This window comes from Asterias amurensis, chromosome 8 (assembly GCF_032118995.1).
Source record: "Asterias amurensis chromosome 8, ASM3211899v1".
NCBI lineage: Eukaryota > Metazoa > Echinodermata > Asteroidea > Forcipulatida > Asteriidae > Asterias > Asterias amurensis.
In genome coordinates, this window is record NC_092655.1 from 16692836 (window position 1) to 16713078 (window position 20243).

The following is a 20243-nucleotide window of genomic DNA, read 5'->3' on the forward strand; positions in this document are numbered from 1 at the left end:
TCATTTTGGTCCAAAAATCCAAACTCACAAAATTCTCTACAAATCTAAAACTTTTGGCTATTTACCCAGTCTCAACTGACAAAATGTGTTCAGTAGTCCGTCCTGTATCGTTTGGAACCATAAAATCAGCGGAAATTTTTTGACCCCAAATCTGAAAATTTGGACCATACCGGTATGGTTGATTTTTTTCATTTTGGACCAAAAATCCAAACTCACAAAATTCTCTAGAAATCTAAAAATTTTGGTTGTTTACCCGTTGTCAACTGATAAAATGTGTTCAGTAGTCCGTCCTTTATCATCTGCAACCATAAAATCATTGGAAATTTTTTGACCCCAAATCTGACAATTTTCACCATACCGGTATGGTCGCTTTTTTTCATTTTGGACCAAAAATCCATACTCACAAAATTCTCTATAATTCTAAAAATTTTAGTTGATTACCCAGTCTCAACTGATAAAATGGGTTCAGTAGTCCGTCCTTTATCATCTGCAACCGGTATGGTCGATTTTCATGCACCGCCGGCGAAGCCAGCCGAGGGGCATATAGTGTTTGCCTTGTCCATCCGTGTGTGTGTGTGTGTGTGGACATCATCCTTGTCCGATTGATATCTCAAGAAGGCCTTGGTGTATCGACTCGAAACTTGGTTTTTTGTGGATTGGTCATGGGATCCCCTAGAAGCCTGTTGATTTTGGACCCCCTCGGATTAATATTAAGCTCGTCATGTCTAAAACAAAAGAAATTTTGTCTGAGCAATATCTCAAGAAGGACTTTGCGTATCAACTCCAAACTTGGTTTGTGGATTGGTCATGGGATCCCCTAGAAGCCTATTGATTTTGGACCCCCTCAGATAAATATTAAGCTCGTTATGGCTCAAACAAAAGAAATGTTGTCCGAGCAATATCTCAAGAAGGACTTGGCGTATCAACTCCAATCTTGGTTTGTGGATGTGTCATGGGATCCCCTAGAAGCCTGTTGATTTTGGACCCCCTCAGATAAATATTAAGCTCGTTATGGCTAAAACAAAAGAAATGTTGTCCGAGCAATATCTCAAGAAGGACTTGGCATATCAACTCCAAGCTTGGTTTGTGGATTGGTCATGGAATCCCCTAGATGCCTATTGTTTTTGGACCCCCTCAAATATTAAGCTCATTTTGGCTAAAACCATAACTCAAAAAGGACTTGGTTTAGCAACTCCTATCTCAGCGGGGCATTTGTGTTGTCAACACACCATTCTTATTTTTGGAAGTAAAAAAAGATTCAATTACTTTTGTCACATTCAACCTTCAAAAATCGGAACCAAAATGCCCCCCACCCCAACCCATCCATTTATTCTGGTTGTTTGAAGCCAAGGATGCTCAGAAAAGCAAAACTAATCGCTGTACTAGCCAAGAACCCGATGAAGAGAAGTCACTGAGGAAGTTTCGGTTTTGGATGTTGGAGGAAAACCCCCAGAGAAACATTTATATTCCAGGGAAAAACCCATTCAGTTGGGTTCAGATTGAAAACCCAATCCACCTTGTGATCCCGGGTCCTAGAGATTGAACATGAGGAAAGAACATAATCTACCCAGCAAGTCAGTTTGTTGTTAAGATGATCTTCCCATCAAGGGAACTCGGCAAACTCCCACAAGGGATATAAACGCCAAACTGGCAGCAGCCAATCTCTCTCACAAACATTGGTTTAACTTCTATGATTATGAATTGCACAAATTAAGAAGTTGCAATTCAGTAACAAGATGACAATATTTATTGTAGTCATTGTGAAATCAGCGGTCATCTGGGGGAATCGAACCCACAACAACCTTGTGATTGCAAGTCCTGTGAGTCTAACCACTTGACCACATAAGTAGATACACACATGGTGATACCACAAACCAAACCAAGTATACATTGATGCCTCACCATGCAAGCCTCAAATAAACATTGTGTTGTCTTCTTGTGTTTGGTATCACAGGCAAGGAGACGCCAGGAAAATAGCCGTGTCGGGATATCTGCAAATGCTGAGACAGTTTCAGGTTTATGGGAGTCTGCCAGCGAGTCAGATGAGTCAGTCCTACATGTCTTCATCCAGCCAGGTAAAATTTTTCAACACTGATCTAGACATCCTAATATCCCCCCCCCCAACATGGTAATACTAATAATAACACCATTTATATAGCGCCTTTTCTTACATGTAGCTTGCAAAGCGCTTAGAAAAAACAACAATGGTGTATACAAGCCTGGGCGACTAGTGAAATTTAGTACCCGACTAGTCGCACCTCAAATAATTGCAACTTTAACACTCTTTGCGAGTAATTTTTAATTATCAACACGCGTTGCGGCAACAATATGCCAAATTAATCACTTACTTGAACAATTACTGTTTTCTTTTGTGCACATTATAATGGCTCCATTATAGGCTTACATCTGCCATCCCACAATATATTATTTTGTCAACCTCTGAGTTTACCCACCCAGTATATGAAAGAGTGTAGTTTAAAGGCAGTGGACACTATTGGTAATTGTCAGAGACTAGCCCTCACAGTTGTATCTCAACATATGCATAAAATAACAAACCTGTGAAAATTTGAGCTCAATCAGTCATCGAACTTGCGAGATAATAATGAAAGAAAAAAACACCCTTGTCACACAAAGTTGTGTGCGTTTAGATGGTTGATTTCGAGACCTCAAGTTCTAAATCTTAGGTCTCGAAATCAAATTGGTGGAAAATTACTTCTCCGGATGTTTTATGGCACTTTAGAGGGAGCCGTTTCTCACGATGTTTTATACCATCAACCTCTCCCCATTACTTGTCACCAAGAAAGGTTTTATGCTAATAATTATTTTGAGTAATTACCAATAGTGTCCACTGCCTTTAGCGGCAGTTAAAAAAAGTAAGCAGCGAAATTGATTTACACATTTTGTAGTTAGTAGAAAAAATATGAAGCTGGTCCTTCAGCCCGTGTCCCTCGACTGCTCAGAGAGTTGACAATTCTTAATGTTAAGCTGTTTGTTTCTGTTTCAGACGATGGTTGACATCCATACAGGAGGAAGCCAACAGTCCAACTATGAGGCCATAGTTTGTCTTGAGATCCTCGGGAGTCTAAGACGTTGTTTCACGCAGCAAGCCGATGTCAGGTTAATCCTCTATGAGGTTTGTAGGCAGACATTCATTAGAGATTCTTTTTTATTGCTTTGATATTTTTTTTTTTTTTTTTTTTTAAGGAGTGCCCCCTGAAAAGACAAGCATAATACCCCATAGGGATAGCTAAGAGCTTGTTTCAACATACCATTCCACAATAAAAAAATATATAAAAAAAAAAACAAGAAGAAGAGAAAGGAGATAATGGTTATTGGACTATGCCTCACTCACTAGAAAGTGATGAGAGACACAACAACTAGCATCACCTGCAATCATAATTGCCGTAAAACAGGACGTTACTTAAGGTATTTATTTACTCTACATTTGAATGACTGCATGCCCTGGGTAGTAATGTCTGAGATAACCGATGGGGTAGGCTGTTCCAGATCGTCACAGCTGCAGGAAGAAAAGCCCTGTCAAAACTTCTAAGAGTTCTTGCTGCAGTCATACCCTGAGGGACCGGGGAGTATAATATAGGGTGCATTCGATTAGCTTCCCTGGGTCGACCCCGCGGTGCTCACTCGGGTGAGCCCCTGACAAGAGCTAATCGAACAATCACTCATCCTCTCGTGTTTTTTTTTCTTTTTTTTAATAGGTTTTAATGTCTTTTGGAATGTCTTTTAACATAATGTAAAGGCAAATGTATCTCTCTTTTAATCCATTTTTTTAGAATGGATTTTCTTTAAATTTTTTTTTTTAAGATTATCAATCTGCCTGTTTTATGTCAATTGATACTGAAACTTCATTTCATTGTAGTTGGACGGTTGTAATTAAATTTCTAAGGCATTCTCAATCTTTTTTATCTTAAACTGTTCATTATTTCTTAACTTGCTTAAAGTTTAAAAACTCTATATAAAGTGCCTCAGGACCCTTTTGGGGTTAAGGGTTCTATGCAAAAGCTACTGTATCAGTATTATAAATTTTTGGTTTTGCCCATATGCACCGATGTGTGTAAGCTCTGTTTGATAATAATATTAGTAATAGTCAATATTTATATAGCGCTTTATACACCCGAAGGGCGTCTCAAATCGCTGAAACATACAGTATTTCCTGCAAGGTATGTAGGACTAGGTTTTTTAATTATAAGATCTACTCCTTTTACATAGCACCATGTAAAGGTTTACAAGGTGCATCGCAATATGCCGTCCAATCCAGCCAGGAACACCGGGGCGAACCCCTTTTCTCTTTTCGATAAGTGCACTGGGTTCTTTTACGTGCCTTACACAACACACAGGACCAACTTCTTAACGTCCCATCCGAAGGACGAAGCAATGGTTAAGTGTCTTGCTTAAAGCCAGTGGCCACTATTGGTAATTGTCAAAGACTAGTCTTCTCACTTAGTGTATCTCAACATATGCATAAAATAACAAACCTGTGAAAATTTGAGCGCGATCGGTCGTCGAAGTTCCGAGATAACTATGAAGGGAAAAAACACCCTTGTCACACGAAGTTGTGTGCTTTCAGATGCTTGATTTCGAGACCTCAAGTTGAGACCTCAAGTTCTAAACTTGAGGTCTCAAAACCAAATTCGTGGAAAATTACTTCTTTCTCCAAAACTATGTCACTTCAGAGGGAGCCGTTTCTCACAATGTTTTATACTATCAACCTCTCCCTATTACTCTTTACCAAGTAAGGTTTTATGCCAATAATTATTTTGAGTAATTACCAATAGTGTCCAGTGCCTTTAAGGAAACAAGTGTCACAGCTCGAACCCGCACTCTGCTGATCAGAAACACCAGAGTTTGAATTCGGTGCTCTTAACCGCTCGGCCACTACACTTCGATTAGTTTCCCGAGCTCTGTGAAAAAAAAGTACAGAGTATACAGCACTAACACACATCAGTTTATATGGGTGACAACCAAAAATAATATTCTTTATCTCCGATGCAAATTTCCATCTACTAAATAAGTATTATTATTATTATTAATGTTTTCCTTGTGATAGGGGCTGTACGAGGTGCTGCAAAAAAACTCCAAACTGAAAGATACTATTGTAGACATGTTGAGCAAGCAATGGATGGGTTATTATGAGCCCGATGATGACGTCAATCCACCAATCAAACTACAACATTGTATCATGGCTCAGGGGGATCAAGTCTACATCGCTGAACCTCTGGTATGTCCAACCTTTTTGCTTCTCTAGCTGGGTTCTCTCTTCTCAAACTGTGGGGCACTCTTGTTGAATCTTTTGAAAGTTTGGTGTTAAAGCCATTGGACACTTTCGGTAAACAGTATTGTCCAAGGCCCACACTTCGTGTATCACAACTTATATACAAAATAACAAACCTGTGAAAATTTAGGCTCAATCGGTCATGGGAGTCGGGAGAAAATAATGGGAAGACCCACCCTTGTTTCCGCACGTTTCGCCGAGTCATGACATGTGTGACATGTGTTTAAAATAAATCCGTAATTCTCGCTATCGAGAATTTATATTGTTTAATGTTTTCTCAAAAAGTAAAGCATTTCATGGAACAATATTTTAGAGAAGTCTTTCACCATTACCTTCTGTAAACCCTGTAAATTATTTGTAAATTTGTGAACTTTTTTTTTTTTTTTTTCTGTACCGAAAGTGTATAATGGCTTTAACACACTGAGTTTGAAACAAGGTCCCCAGAGTAGTTCTTACTTGGCGTTAAATTTTGCATGCATAAATACCCTTGTTAGTTTCGCTATTCCTATTGGTAGAGAGCGCCTCACGTGGGGGTGTTAAAACGGATGATAATGACCAGCTGGAGCTGTTTATAACCAGATTTTTTTCGGATAGCATTTGTACGGAATGATGCACAACCTTGTTCCCCGGGATGATTGATCTCGTCACGCCATTAGCTCATGGATACGAGGATGCATTACTACGCACACGAATGCATACCGAAAACTGTCTCACAAAAACGTACCACACGTACAGAGCTCAGACGTCGGGAAACAGAGTTTACTATTTTATTACGCCTTTTAACCAAAATGGTATTTATGAACTGGAATAAAAGAGTAGTGAATCGTTCTTAAACGTTCGTTAAAAACCTTGCAGGGTCGTGGCCAAATGATAAAGGCCCGAGCTGTCGCATGGCCACCACCCTGCCAGTTTCAAAAGTCTGTTTAAGACCTCCTCGCTTCCCTTTTATTCCCTTATTTATAAGCTCTACTTTTGGTTAGAATTTACAAAAATATTGTTGTTGGGTCATTACAAATCGTTCGTACCTTTTAACATTGTGTACTTTTCTTGATTCAGTCCCATCTACTGCAGTGTATCTGTCACAGTGTCGTGCGATGTAAGAAGTTGATGGAGCAGTCCAATGATGAAGATGAGGAGGATGAGGAGGAGGCTGAGATGCACATGAAAGAACTCTTAGACCACTTGGAGTCGGTACTTTCATCTCTCACACGACGAATGATCAAGAGTGACTTGGAAGATTTTGAGTTGGTAAGCATGTTTTGTTGGATGCCATGGCCCATCTTTATAATGCAAGTAACGTGCCTGTTTGTTTAAGAACAAATCCCCCAGGCGCCTGTAGAAGTGGAGGGATGCAATTAGAGTGACAATACAAATCACCCTGGTAGTTTTTTTTTATATTCGCCCCCCAAAAAAACATTCAAAAAAAATAAAAATAAATATAAATAAATAAATATATAAATAATAAAAATCCTATTAAGGGATTAAGGGAAAACCCGGGCAAAGTGTAGCCAATCAAAGTTTCTATTTGGGAAACAATTGGTGGCTATGAACCAATTATTAGTAAGTGGTAGGGATGTCAATGTTGTACTGATATATTGTACTTTCTTTTGTATTTGTATTATGAGCGTCAGGCCTGACAGACCTGTGCGCTCTATGAGAGGACACCATTATTATTATAACTATTATTATTATTATAAAAACCATATCGAATGCCCCTGATTGTTGCTTGTTTAATATTCATGTATAAGTGGTTTGTGCTAACACGATGTGTGTGTCTACTTGTCAGGTAGATTTTGTTCTTATGAGAACTGTTTTATATTCTCAGAAAGTAGATTTTCAGAAATTGGGAAATCTCTCAGATCTGTCAGTTTTTTTAAACTACTACCTGTGCGAAAGGTTGACAATATTAGCCGGGCCACTACTTAACCTTATAGTGGATCAATGATTAACTTCAGTACCACGGTGCGAGTTCTTAATTGGAACAATGGAATTTACCTGGTAAGTCTGCTGCCACCAAGCGTCCCAAAAGTCGCCTATTGGTCTCAATCAATGTTTCTTCAAGTTTTGTTCCTCCTTTTTTTCTGAAATCTTAATTGTTTTCTATGTTATTTTACAAATTAGTTTGTTTTTATAAAGATCGTATTCATGAAAACATAAAGATAAAACCATATCAAAAGCCTCTGATTGCAAACCGGGGAATTCAAACCAAAGATTAAGTGAATAACTGTAACAAAAAAATTTGTTTCTGAAGATTACCAGTACTTAACATTGTCTTTGTCCAACAGGATAAATCGGCCGATTTCTCTGAGACTGGCAGCGTTGGAGTGAAGAATAACATCTTTGGTATCTTAGTACTGGGAATTTATGAGGTGCTCATGGAATACAACTTTACTAACACGGACTACAGGTAAGAATCAATGCTCTGGTTCTTCTGATGAGCAGAGTGTGGGTTCGAGTCTCGGTCATGACGCTTTGGGATGCCCCCAGGTGTGAAAGGCGCTATATAAAAACGGGTTATTATTGTTATTATTAGTATTATTATTATCGCAAACCTTACTATAACAATCATTCCTGTTTTCTGTATAATAGTGCAACAAGCGCAGAGCAGTTGTTGCAACTGTTCAGCAACTACCATAATCTGTCTGAGATTCTCCGCGACAAAAGCAGCCAGAAGAGCAAAGCGAGTCACAAGACGGCACGCAGTCTACTCTCCGTCAAGTTTGTCACCAAGACAATGAAGTTACTTTTCAGGTTTGATCAAGTTTTAGTATTTGTTTTACTTTCATCTGATTTTCGACTTTTTGAACCCTCCGACATGTTTTGGACCGAAAATCCAAACTCACAAATTTCTCAAGGAATCTCAAATTTTGCTTATATACCAAGTCCGTACTGATGAAACGTCTTCAGGGTAGTCCGTTCTGTATTAATTGGAAACATAAAATCACTGGCAACTTTTTAGCCACAAATCTGAAACTTTGACTGATTGGAAACCTAGCAATTTTTGTTATTTCGGACCAAAAATCCAAACTCACAAATTTCTCAATAAATCTCAAAATTTTGCTTATATACCCAGTCTGCACTGAAGAAATGTTTTCAATAGTCCGCAATTTACTTTACCCTAAATATGAAAATTAGACCATACCGGCATGGCAGATTTTTTTCATTTCGGACCAAAAGTCCAAACTTACAAAATTCTCAATAAATTGATAATTTTTGGTTGAATACCCAGTCTGCCCTGATAAAATGTCGTCACCGGCATTGCAGATTTCTTGCATTTCTAACTAACAAACTCACAAAATTCTTATTAAATCTAAAATTGTGGTTGTATACCCAGTCTGCTCTTATGAAATGTCTTCAGTTGTCTGTTCTGTATTATTTGGAACCATAAAATCACCAGAAATGATTTGACTCCAAATCTGACAATTTGACTGTACCAGCAGGGCAGATTTTCTTTCTTGCAGACTAAATAAATCACAAAAATCTTAATAAATCTATAAATTTTAATTGTGTACCCAATGGTTATTGGTCAAATGTCTTCAGTAGTCAGTTCTGTTTCATTTGGAACCATAAAATTACAAAAACAAATTCACCACAAATCTGATAATTTGACCTTATGGCATATTTTTTTCATTTCAAATCAAAAATCCAAACTCACAAAATTCTCCAACAATCAAAACAAAATTGTTGTTTACCCAGTCTGCACTGATAAAATGTCTTCAGTAGTCCGTTCTGTATCATTTGGAACCATAAATTATCCGGAAAAGTTTTGACTTTTGGGGCTTTTTCTCACAATGTTTTATACAATCAACAGCTCCCCATAGTGTCCACTGTCTTTAAAGCGATCATTCAACTTATCTTTTAACCGACCTTTTAAAAACTTGTCGATTTGATGCAATAACTTCTCATTTTTCTTCTACATAGCGACGACACTCCGGATCGACAGGAATGTCTGCTCATGCTACGTGAGGAATCTAACTTTGTACGGTTCATGGTGAGCATAGCATTGCAGAAGATACACCAGCTGAATGACAAGGGGGAATGTGACGGTCCAGCGGGCAACAACATGGAGAAACTGTATCATTTCTGCTACTCAGTATCCCGGTCAGTGTCCAATTTAAAGCCATTATACACTTTCGGTAAACAGTATTGTCCAAGTCCCACACTTCGTGTATCACAACTTATATATAAAATAACAATCCTGTGGAAATTTAGGCTCAATCGGACATCGGAGCCGGGAGAAAATAACGGGAAAACCCACTCCTGTTTTCGCGCGTTTCGCCGTGTCATGACATGTGTTTATAACAAATCCGTAATTCTCGTTAACGAGAATTTATATTGTTTTACCGTTTTCTCAAAAAGTAAAGCATTTCATGGACTAATATTTCAAGAGAAGTCTTTCACCAATACCTTCTGTAAACCCTGTAAATTATTTGTAAATCTGTGAACTTTTTTTTTTTTTTCTGTACCGAAAGGGTCCAATGGCTTTAAGCCGAATTTGACATCAGGGCCCAATTTCATAGAGCTGCTTTAAGCACACAATTTTGCTTAACTCTTCTGTGCTAAGCAAACATTAGCAGGATACCATTCAGAGATTGCAAATGTGATTTGGTAATTTGGCTGGTAACCTTATTCTGGTAGACATATTTTTGTTGTGCTAAGATACTTTTTGTGCTTAAGCAGCTCTATGAAATTGGGCCCTGATCTAGCTATGCAAAGTATGTGGGTTCGAATCACTCTCGAGTGTGTTACGTACGACCAACCCACAAGGTTAAACCCCATAAGTTGGTACGCACGGCAGACTACATAAAGAATGAAATTACCAAACAATCAAAGAAAGGGAAAACCAGCAACTGAAAAAGACAAGGGTTTGAAACATTCTGTGTACAGTAACAATTAATTAAGTAATTTATTTACAAAATCAAAGCTTACAAAGGGTGTTGACAAAATGAAGTTAGATAAAGCATAAATCAAGGCAAAATTCGTCAGTGAATTGCCCTTGGATTTTGTTCACACTACTGTCATACAGTGCTTGAAGGCAAAGTTAACCTTTGGTTTTTGGCAACAACATGTTGAAGCTCTATCAGTTCTGCTACTCAGCATCCTGATTTGACATCTGCTCTAGCAATGCAAAGGTCACTGGTTCCAATCCAACCTGCTTCATTTGCCTGGGGATTTTGTTCACAGAATTAAGTATACAGTGCTTAAAGGCAAGGTATACCTTTGGTTTTTGGCAATTTCAATTATTTGCTTTATAATTTCTTTCTTTTTTGTCTGTATGTTCAAACCCAACAGAGTTTTTCTTCACAAGTTTACAGCAGACACCTTCACACCAGCAGACAGTGGAAGGAATGAGAGGGTAAGTTAGCAACATTAAGAAAAAAAAAGGTTTTTGTTTAAAGACCCTGGACACTATTGGTAATTGTCAAAGACTAGTCTTCACAGTTGGTGTATCTCAACATATGCATAAAATAACAAACCTGTGAAAATTTGAGCTCAATTGGTCATCGAAGATGCAAGATAATAAAGAAAAAAATACCCTTGTCGCACGAAGTTGTGTGCTTTCAGATGCTTGATTTCGAGACCTCAAATTCTAAATCTGAGGTCTCGAAATCAAATTGGTGAAAAGTTTCCTTAGAGGGTGCCGTTTCTCAAAATGTTTTATACTAGCAACTTCACCCCATTACTCGTTACGAAGTAAGGTTTTATGCTAACATTTATTTTTTAGTAATTACTAATAGTGTCCACCGCCTTTAAACAATTTACTTAAAAAACAACTGAGGTTGCACCTTCAAGAAGAATAACAAATCTGACACAAAAATGACCCACTAGATAGCTCAGTAAGACGAGCACCATGGCGCGTCATGGCCTGTTGGTTAAGAGCAACGGTTTCACGTTCAGGGGCCAAGTTCATAGAGCTGCTTAAGCAAAAAAATTGCTTAAGTTAAAACAATCTTTGCTTAGTAAAAGTAGATTACCAGCCAAGACTCCACTCAATTGTTATGCTAAGTAAACAGCTGCTAAATGCCAGTCACAAGCAATATATATGGCATGGATTTTTGGCCAGTAATGTGTGTAAAATAGGCAAGCCATTTTCGTGCTTAAGCAATTTTTGTGTTTAAGCACCTCTATGAAAGTGGGGTCTGGTTATACTGGTGTATGAGACACTTGATTGCTTAGTAATTTGGAGGTAAAACTGATTGCTCTACAAGCCAGGCTTCTGATGGATGATACCCAAGCCTTTTGGTTCTGTAGAGAACTGTCTTGCTTTGGCTTCTACTACCGGGAAGTAGATATTTGTATATCAGGAGACTTTTCAATACTGAAAAGAACTGTCGTGGTTTTTAACTACAACCTGGATGGTAGAAAATTGACCAGGACTACTACCTCAGCTTTTAGTGGATCGTTATTAACTTTACTATCGCGGAGTGAGTTATAAATTGTTACTCAATGGTTGCTAGTCCGGAGGTTGTTGGTTCAAATCTCGATCTAGTCAATTTTTGTTTTTTGTTCAACCCCAAATCCCTAGCCATGACACTTGTGTCCCTAATCACGCAGTCAACCATTGCTTCGTCCTTCGGATGGGATGTAAAGCCGTTGGTTCCCGTTGGTCCCAGTGCACTTATCGAAAAGAGAAGGGCATGCCCTGGTGTTTCTGGCTGTGGCTGCTGTATGCTCCGTAGCATCTTGTAAACCCTAACATTAGGGTCTCAGAATTTATCACTGCAATAACCTATCTTTCTGAAAGTTTGTATATACTCAGCGCCTTGAATACCTTGTTTGGTAGATACATGCGCTATTTATACTTCAATATTATTATTACTAATATTATTATTTTAAAAATCAGTACTGAAAATCGATAACTCTAACTATTACTGATCGATTGATGTTCTTACAGAAGAAGGCTGTGTCATCAATGTGTTTGGAAGGCCTTTCCACGTCGGTCAACGTGATTTGTACCCGGTTCCCCGAGCGTATAGCTGGTTACCTCAGGTTGATTGATCCTGATCTAGAGTCGGCGGAGGGTCACGTGGAGACTCTCGAAGAAGAAGAGAGAGTTCATTTACACATCAAGAAATTCCAGGTACAACGAACAGTGGCTACTTATATAGCGAGAATATCCGTCACTCAGTCTTACATGTATATAGCGCACGTGTCTACCAAACAAGGTACTCAAGGCACGGAGTATATACAAACTTTCAGAAAGAGTACTTTACATCTCATCCAAAGGACGAAGCAATGGCTAAGTGTCTTGCTAAAGGACACAAGGTGTCACGGCTGTGGATTTCGAACCCACACTCTGCCGATCAGAAACACCAGAGTTTGAATTTGGTGCTCTTAACCGCTTAGCCACAACAGTTCCATATAGCGAGCATTACCGTCACTCAGTGACGTTTAAGGCACTTTAACATACAGTATTTTCCTGCAAGGTATGTGGGACTACCTTTTGAATTATTAGATCCACTCCTTTTACATAGCACCATGTAATGGTTGTTTACAAGGTGCTTTGGCGCAATATGCTGCCAATCAAACCAGGAACACAGGGGCGTAGCCCACAAAAGCAGCCCTTGCACTAGACTGGACCCTGGTCTTTATCCGCAAGGATATAGACAGGTTCATATATCCTGCAAATGCAATACAAGTTAGGACGCCACAGGGTTGTTTTCACAGCGAATTATTTGTTGCGAACTTTTCGAAACTAGGCTTTAGTGGGAGAGAGAGATGGTAGATAGTGAGCTGTAATGGCGACTATGACAAGACTGATGCAAGAAGAGAGCCATAAACAGTCCAACAAGGTGGGCTTCCTTTTAAGACAACTGACTGATCTGTTTTTTTATCTCAGCGTCTAGTGATGGATATGCTAACATCAGACGATGGTTCGTCAACGAAGGATGCTGTACATCTCTGCAACATCATCACTCTGCTGGCTAAACAACTGACTCCACAAGGAGCTCAAGTAAATACCAGTTACTGTATCATTTAAAGACACTGGTCACTATTGGTAATTGTCGAAGACTAGTCTTCTCACTTGGTGTATCTCAACATATGCACAACAAACCTGTGAAAATTTGAACTGGATTGTTCGTTGAAGTTGCAAGATAATAATGGAAGAGAAAAACACCCTTGTCAAATCAAATTCAAATATTTTAGTGGAACATTACTTCTTTCTCAAAAAATCTGTTACTTCAGAGGGAACCGTTTCTCACAATGTTTTATACTATCAACAGCTCTCCGTTGCTTGTTACCGAGTAAGTTTTTATGCTAACAATTATTTTGAGTCATTACCGATAGTGTCCAGTGCATTTAGCTTCTTTTTATGCCTTACTTGAAAGTGTCTCGGACTACATTTGTAATTGTTAAAGAACAGTCGTAATAATATTAACAATAACATACGTGGCCATTTACTGTGCCATGTCTGTCTAAAAGACTCTCCTAAGGCAGAAAAGATGCAGAAGCAAGTTAACAATGAGTTACATAGTTAAGCGCAAAAAAGTTTATAATAATAATAATAATAACATTTATAAAGCCCCTTCTTCCAAAGGATGCAAAGATTACATTGAAAATGGAGCTGAAACATGAACTGTAAAGTTATATATTAATTTTTTTTAGTCAGCCTTTATCTTCATTGTTTGTAAAAATGAGACTGTAATCCATCCAGGCTTTTCTATAGTATTTATTTGTTTTAATTTTATTTGAATTCTTCGGACAAAACAATAAAACAAGAACAGGCCGTCCAGTGAAGGGCAAAAGTAAAACAAACTGTCATCAAAAAGGATGTGCCCTCCTATGTTCCTTTTCATGATGTGTTTGTGTTTGTGTTTGTTTGCTCAGTTTGTACAGTTGCAAGCGTGGTTGTCAAGAGTCTGTGCTGAACAGAACATTGGTAAGTGTTTTTGTATCGTAACCCTCCTATTTCCTCCTGCATGAATCACAAGTCATGTATTTAATTGTTAAAAGAAACCCAGGAACCAAAACTATGCACATAAAAACATGATAATGTTGAACATGATAATGTTGGAAAGCCGGTTATCATTAATATTTTTGTTATTATTATAATAATTTGTCTTTGCAGAAGATACCAGTCTTGCTAAGGTGTTACTAGGCTTGCTGTTCACTTTGACGCAGCAATTCCAAAGTACAGCTACTCTGATACTTGAAGTGGCTCAGGATACACACAGTCAAATCGGAGATACTGATGAGGTAATATTTTGCTGTCCAGGGCCCTGTTTCAAAAAGCTGTTATGCAGATAATGCTGTTTAGCATTCTTTGTTAGGCAAACACTCTGGACAAAAAAAAAACAAATTTTCAACAAAACTCAAACTTTGGCTAAAATACATGTACCAAGTCCACACTGATAAAATGTCTGTGGTAGTCCATTCTGCATCCCCATTTGAAACCATAAAATCACCCAACAATTTTCTACCCCAAATCTGAACTTTTCACCATGCTGGCATGTCAGTTCAGTTGGTAGAGCATTGGCACGTTAATCTGGAGGTCACAGGTTTCAAATCCCATCCCAGTTAAGTATTTATCTTTGTTCACCCCAAACTTGAAAGTCGGTTGTTACTTTCCCTTGTGGATTTATTACTTGTCATTAGACAATCCTAAGTTTATTCTCTTAAACATTTTTATCAATTTTTCATTTTTCAGGACGTTGAAGTGGTACCTAGCACAAACTATGCCATCGTCAATGCAAAGACAGCTGCACCAACAGTTCTGGTAAGACACTTATAGTTTTTCACTTCATTAATAACAATGCTTCGCTTAGACTTCACATCCGGTCAATTCTTGTTTAACTATTTATTTGTCCGCTCGTTATCTGTTTTGTCTTTTGACTAGTTAGTCAAGTATTTTGATTGATTGACTGATTGATTGGTTGGTTGGTTTAAGGCTGTGTCACAAAGGTAATATACTCAAAACGATCGAACTCATCCTAAAAATAATCATAAAACTGGTTTGGTCTGGCTAGAACCTTTTAGGTCTGTAATGTGACCCTAGCCACCCAAATTCTGGTAATGAGTTGGGTGTGTCTGTAAACAGGATGAACGTGCTACAAACAGACCCATTCTGTTTGCATGGATCAGGTCTGTAAGCACACGTACATCCAAATGATGTCTAGCACATTCATAGTATGATCCAAGTACGGCGATTCTGTTTGTAGTAAACCTTCTCGATTATAGTACGTTGCCACTTTGTCTAACTGCAGGACGGGATGGTCAATGGAAAACTTTGAGCAGGCTCAAAGTTCTGGAGCACCATCCCGATCAAACCCGTTTGATCCTGTCCGTGACATAAACTGACCATAAAAAGTTGCTTCAACGTCCACTTTGTTTGCAGACAGTTTGGGCCAACACGGTTACATTTTTCAGAACGTAGTGAGAGCAAGTTCAGTGTGATGGGGTATTACAGATTGATCAGTCAGTTCTTGCTACACACGTCTAATTTTCTTAACTCCCTAATGTTTGTTTTATAGTTGCTGCTTATGAGTCAGATTGACAAATTCCTGGAAGAGACTGAGTGGGTCTTGAATCGAATGAAAGCAGACATTGGCAAGGAAACAGACGAAGGTACGTTCAAATCAAATTTGTCAAAAGGTCCAAACTGAGGGATTTATTCATTTCTACTTGAGCATTTAAAGGCACCAAGGCAATGACCAGGGTGCATCGACGCAGGCCCTGTATTGGTGTAGTGATTTGGTGTCTTTAATTTTACTGTTTTCTTTTCAGAGTTTTAAAAAATACAGAGTTAAGAGAGCCTGATGGTTCGACACTGACTGAAAAAATTTGTATTTTTTCACCACCTGTATATCACCCTCCAATCAACGTCTTTTTTTCTTCTTTTCTTTTTCTTGAAGTTCCATTAAAGCCATTGGACACTTTCGGTAAACAGTATTGTCCAAGGCCCACACTTCGTGTATCACAACTGTTATAAAAAATAACAAACCTGTGAAAATTTAGGCTCAATCGGTCATCGGAGTCGGGCGAAAATAACGGGAAAACCCACCCTTGTTTCCGCACGTTTCGCCGTGTCATGACATGTGTTTTAAAATTAATCCATAATTCTCGACAACGAGAATTGATAATTGTTTTAATGTTTTCTCGAAAAGTAAAGCATTTCATGGAATAATATTTCAAGAGAAGGCTTTCACCATTACCTTCTGTAAACCCTGTAAGTTATTTGTAAATCTGTGAACTTTTTCTTTTCTTTTCTGTGCCGAAAGTGTATAATGGCTTTAAATCTCTTGTAAAATGGATTCAATGTGTCACATTCCCATTTTTTGGGTTTCTTTTTTTATTTAGAGACAGAAGGGGTCGGGTTAACCCAACGTGAAGATGGTGAGAAAATCATATGCAGCAGATTGGGCATGCTGGTCAATGCATTTCATGAGTTGGTGCAAACAGCTGTGCCAGTGGGTCCGTGTGTTGACGCAACCCTCAAAGCGATCACCAGACTATTTACGACCGTCACTTTACTCAGTAAATATGTGAGTAATGAATGTTGTAGTTTGTAACGAATTAGACATGAAGAATATCTGGGCCCAATTTCATAGAGCTGCTAAGCACAAACATTTGCTTAGCATGAAATTTCTTCCTTGTCAAAAAACAGGATTACCAACCAAATTTCAATTTGTTACGTATTGCTTGTTACTGGTATTCAGCTGTTGTTTTCTCATCCTGAAAATTACATGGAAATTTGGTTGGTAATCCTGATTTTATCAAGGAAGCAATTTCATGCTAAGCAAATTTTTGTGCTTAGCAGCTTTATGAAGTTGGGCCCAGGACTAAGCATTCCTGTTGGTTAGGACCTTGCTTTTGATTCAGCAGGTAGACACATTCACATCAGGGATGTGATAGGCTCTTGAGAAAAACAAAACTGAACTTTGAGCGCAAAGCACGAAAAACTTGCAAGCCTAAAAACCAATATTAACATTTATTTAAAGTTTTTCAAGCCCTACTCTGCAATCTGGATGTTATTGTATATGGGTTATATTTACATTTTTTTATGAATTTGATCTTTAAAGGATTATTAAAGGTTATTTTTGTAACACAAAACACAATGTCCACAGATTTACATTAATCTTGCACCGTTTGAAGGTAATGGTAGTAGAAAGCGTACCTTCAAATATTAGTTGCTGAGGTGCTGTAGTTTTTAAAAAAAATAAGTAAAACAATGTCATGAATATACATTTTTACATGCTAAAATAATTTTCGTCTAATGATCACTGAGACAAAAATTATTTTCATGACATTGTTTTACTCATTTCTCAAAAACTACAGCACCTCAGCAAGTATTATTTTCAGGGAAGCTTTCTACTATCATTATCTTCAAGCTGTGTAAGTTGAGTGTAAATATGTAGACATTGTGTTTTTTTGTCCTAAAAAAAGTACATAGACCCTTTAAGAAAATATTATAATTTGGGTCCTCCTCTGATTAAAAGCCCTGTCTGTGAGCACAGGCCTTCTGGATCTGCCGGCTCCAAGTCTTTTTCTCTGGCTGGGCCGAAGGAATGGAACAAATTACCCAAACTCATCAGGGAATCATCTTCAACTGCAATCTTCAAGAAAAACCTCCAAACCCACTTTTTCAGTCAGTCTCGTCATTAATCCTTTGTTTTGTACATGTATTTCTTGCCTCTTTGTAATGTTCTGTAATTGTACAGCACTTGTTAAAGTTGCGTTATAATAAACTTTATAAGTAGGATTTGAAACTTTGCATGGTGGAAATACGATATAGAAGGGTTTGCGGTAACACCATGTAATGACTATCTTTAATGAGTTGGGGTGGTTCTGAAAAGAACCATTGGTTTCAACTCAACGTTTCGATCAGTATGCTCTGATCGTCTTCTGGAGATCGTCTTTTCTCCAGAAGACGATCAGAGCATACTGATCGAAACGTCAAGTTGAAACCAACGGTTCTTTTCAGAACCACCCCAACTCATTAGAGATAGTCATTACATGGTGTTACGGCAAACCTTTCTATATAAACTTTATTATTATGATAAGTAAATTTGTTGTCTATATTTTTCTGGCAGTATCTGGCTTTGTACACTCAGCAAGCTGGTCACCTCTCATCAAGATTTGAGAAGCTGATTAAGCTCCTAGCCACTCGTCTTACTCAGAAGGTTTACAGTATGATCACCTTCATTCAGGTAAGTGGGTACTAGGCGTACACAGGGGAGTGGCGCTTCAAGGGTGTCAGGGCCGAGCGGATAAGAGCACCGAACGCAAGCTCTGGTGTTTCTGTTTAGCAGAGTGTGGGTTTGATTCCCGGTTGCTCCTAGCCACTCAGAAGGTATACAGTATGATCACCTTCATTCAGGTGAGTGGGTACTAGGCGTACACAGGGGAGTGGGGACTTTAAGGGTATCGTGGCTGAGCGGATAAGAGCACCAAACGCAAGCTCTGGTGTTTCTGTTTAGCAGAGTGTGGGTTTGATTCCCGGTTGCTCCTAGCCACTCAGAAGGTATACAGTATGATCACCTTCATTCAGGTAAGTGGGTACTAGGCGTACACAGGGGAGTGGGGACTTTAAGGGTATCGTGGCTGAGCAGATAAGAGCACCGAACTCAAGCTCTGGTGTTTCTGTTTAGCAGAGTGTGGGTTTGATTCCCAGTTGCTCCTAGCCACTCAGAAGGTATACAGTATGATCACCTTCATTCAGGTAAGTGGGTACTAGGCGTACACAGGGGAGTGGGGACTTTAAGGGTATCGTGGCTGAGCGGATAAGAGCACCGAACTCAAGCTTTGGTGTTTCTGTTTAGCAGAGTGTGGGTTTGATTCCCGGTCGCTCCTAGCCACTCACCTTACTCAGAAGGTATACAGTATGATCACCTTCATTCAGGTAGTGGGTAGGAGTGGGGACTTTTACACAATGGAAAAAAGTGAAACTGTAGAAAAACAATAAGAAGTCCCCACAACCCTGTGTGCAAAAGCGTATATGTTGTTCAGGCCTGTTGTTGGTTTTTTATTTACTCCTGGAATTTCAGCATTTTTGGGCAAGGCCATAGACATTTCAAAGGGTACCAAAAGGGCACAATGGCCATGGAGGAAAAGGGCACAGCAAAAATGGCAAAGCTATTAGCTCATTTGCACTTGTAAGGGGCATCATGGACACTTGAAGGACATTGACGGCAGTGGTCATCATGGCCGCCGAGAAATTCTAGGCCAATTAATATTTGAAAAGATAGGTCTGGGGTGTTTTTGATGGTAGGATGGCGAGTGTGGGTCTGAACAATAGTAATACATAGTTCTTGTATAGCACTTTATTACACCCATTGGGCATCTCAAAGCGCTCAGTATTTTGTCCTGCAACTTTCGGCCTCGTTGAATATGGGATGCAGAAGCGCTATTGATAACTTATAATAACTCTCACTCCTATGTACATTGATGTATTTTTCAGACATCGCAGAGCGAGAGGCTCAATGCTCCAGCGAAGACGGGTAAAGCCAAGGAGAAGAAGAGAGGAGAGGGAGATGGTAGCGGGACGTCAGGAAAAGCCAAAATTGTCATGAAGGAGACCCGGGCCATCCCAAATCTCATCTACGCTATTGAACAATGTGAACAGTTCCTCATTCGACTGTCCAAAAAGTCAAAGGTCAGTGTGTGTTGTTTAGATATTTTGCGGTGACACCAGGGGCCAATTTCATAGAGCTGCTCAAAATTTGCTTAAGCACAAAAATAGTGTGCTTATTTTACAAATGTTACTGGCCACAGTTCCATGCCGTATACATTGTTTGTGACTGGTATTAAGCTGCTGTTTACTTGGCATAACAATTGTGTGGAGTCTTGGCTGGTAATCTGATTTTACTAAGGAAGAATTTTTTTTGTTTAAGCAAGATTTTGTGCTTCAGCAGCTCTACGAAATTGGCCCCAGGTAAGTAAAATCTTTTTTGAGTAATGGCTGGCTCTGAGAAGAACTGGGCCGGATTTCATGGCTCTGCTTACCGCCAAATTC

The 20243-nt window shown here is 38.9% G+C and overlaps 1 protein-coding gene across 1 annotated transcript in view; it reads left to right on the plus strand.

Annotated features, from left to right (window-relative positions):
- Window positions 1-20243, plus strand: part of LOC139940407 (Fanconi anemia group I protein-like) — an 82857-nt gene that overhangs the window by 55460 nt on the left and 7154 nt on the right. Inside the window, exons 15-31 of the mRNA XM_071936638.1 lie at window positions 1955-2075; window positions 3005-3133; window positions 5066-5236; window positions 6347-6538; window positions 7576-7697; window positions 7880-8041; window positions 9212-9391; window positions 10583-10646; window positions 12186-12371; window positions 13131-13244; window positions 14120-14171; window positions 14361-14488; window positions 14940-15008; window positions 15763-15856; window positions 16589-16773; window positions 18322-18438; window positions 19689-19883. Coding sequence (XP_071792739.1) covers window positions 1955-2075; window positions 3005-3133; window positions 5066-5236; window positions 6347-6538; window positions 7576-7697; window positions 7880-8041; window positions 9212-9391; window positions 10583-10646; window positions 12186-12371; window positions 13131-13244; window positions 14120-14171; window positions 14361-14488; window positions 14940-15008; window positions 15763-15856; window positions 16589-16773; window positions 18322-18438; window positions 19689-19883 — 2281 coding nt within the window. The remainder of the gene's footprint in view (window positions 1-1954; window positions 2076-3004; window positions 3134-5065; window positions 5237-6346; window positions 6539-7575; window positions 7698-7879; window positions 8042-9211; window positions 9392-10582; window positions 10647-12185; window positions 12372-13130; window positions 13245-14119; window positions 14172-14360; window positions 14489-14939; window positions 15009-15762; window positions 15857-16588; window positions 16774-18321; window positions 18439-19688; window positions 19884-20243) is intronic.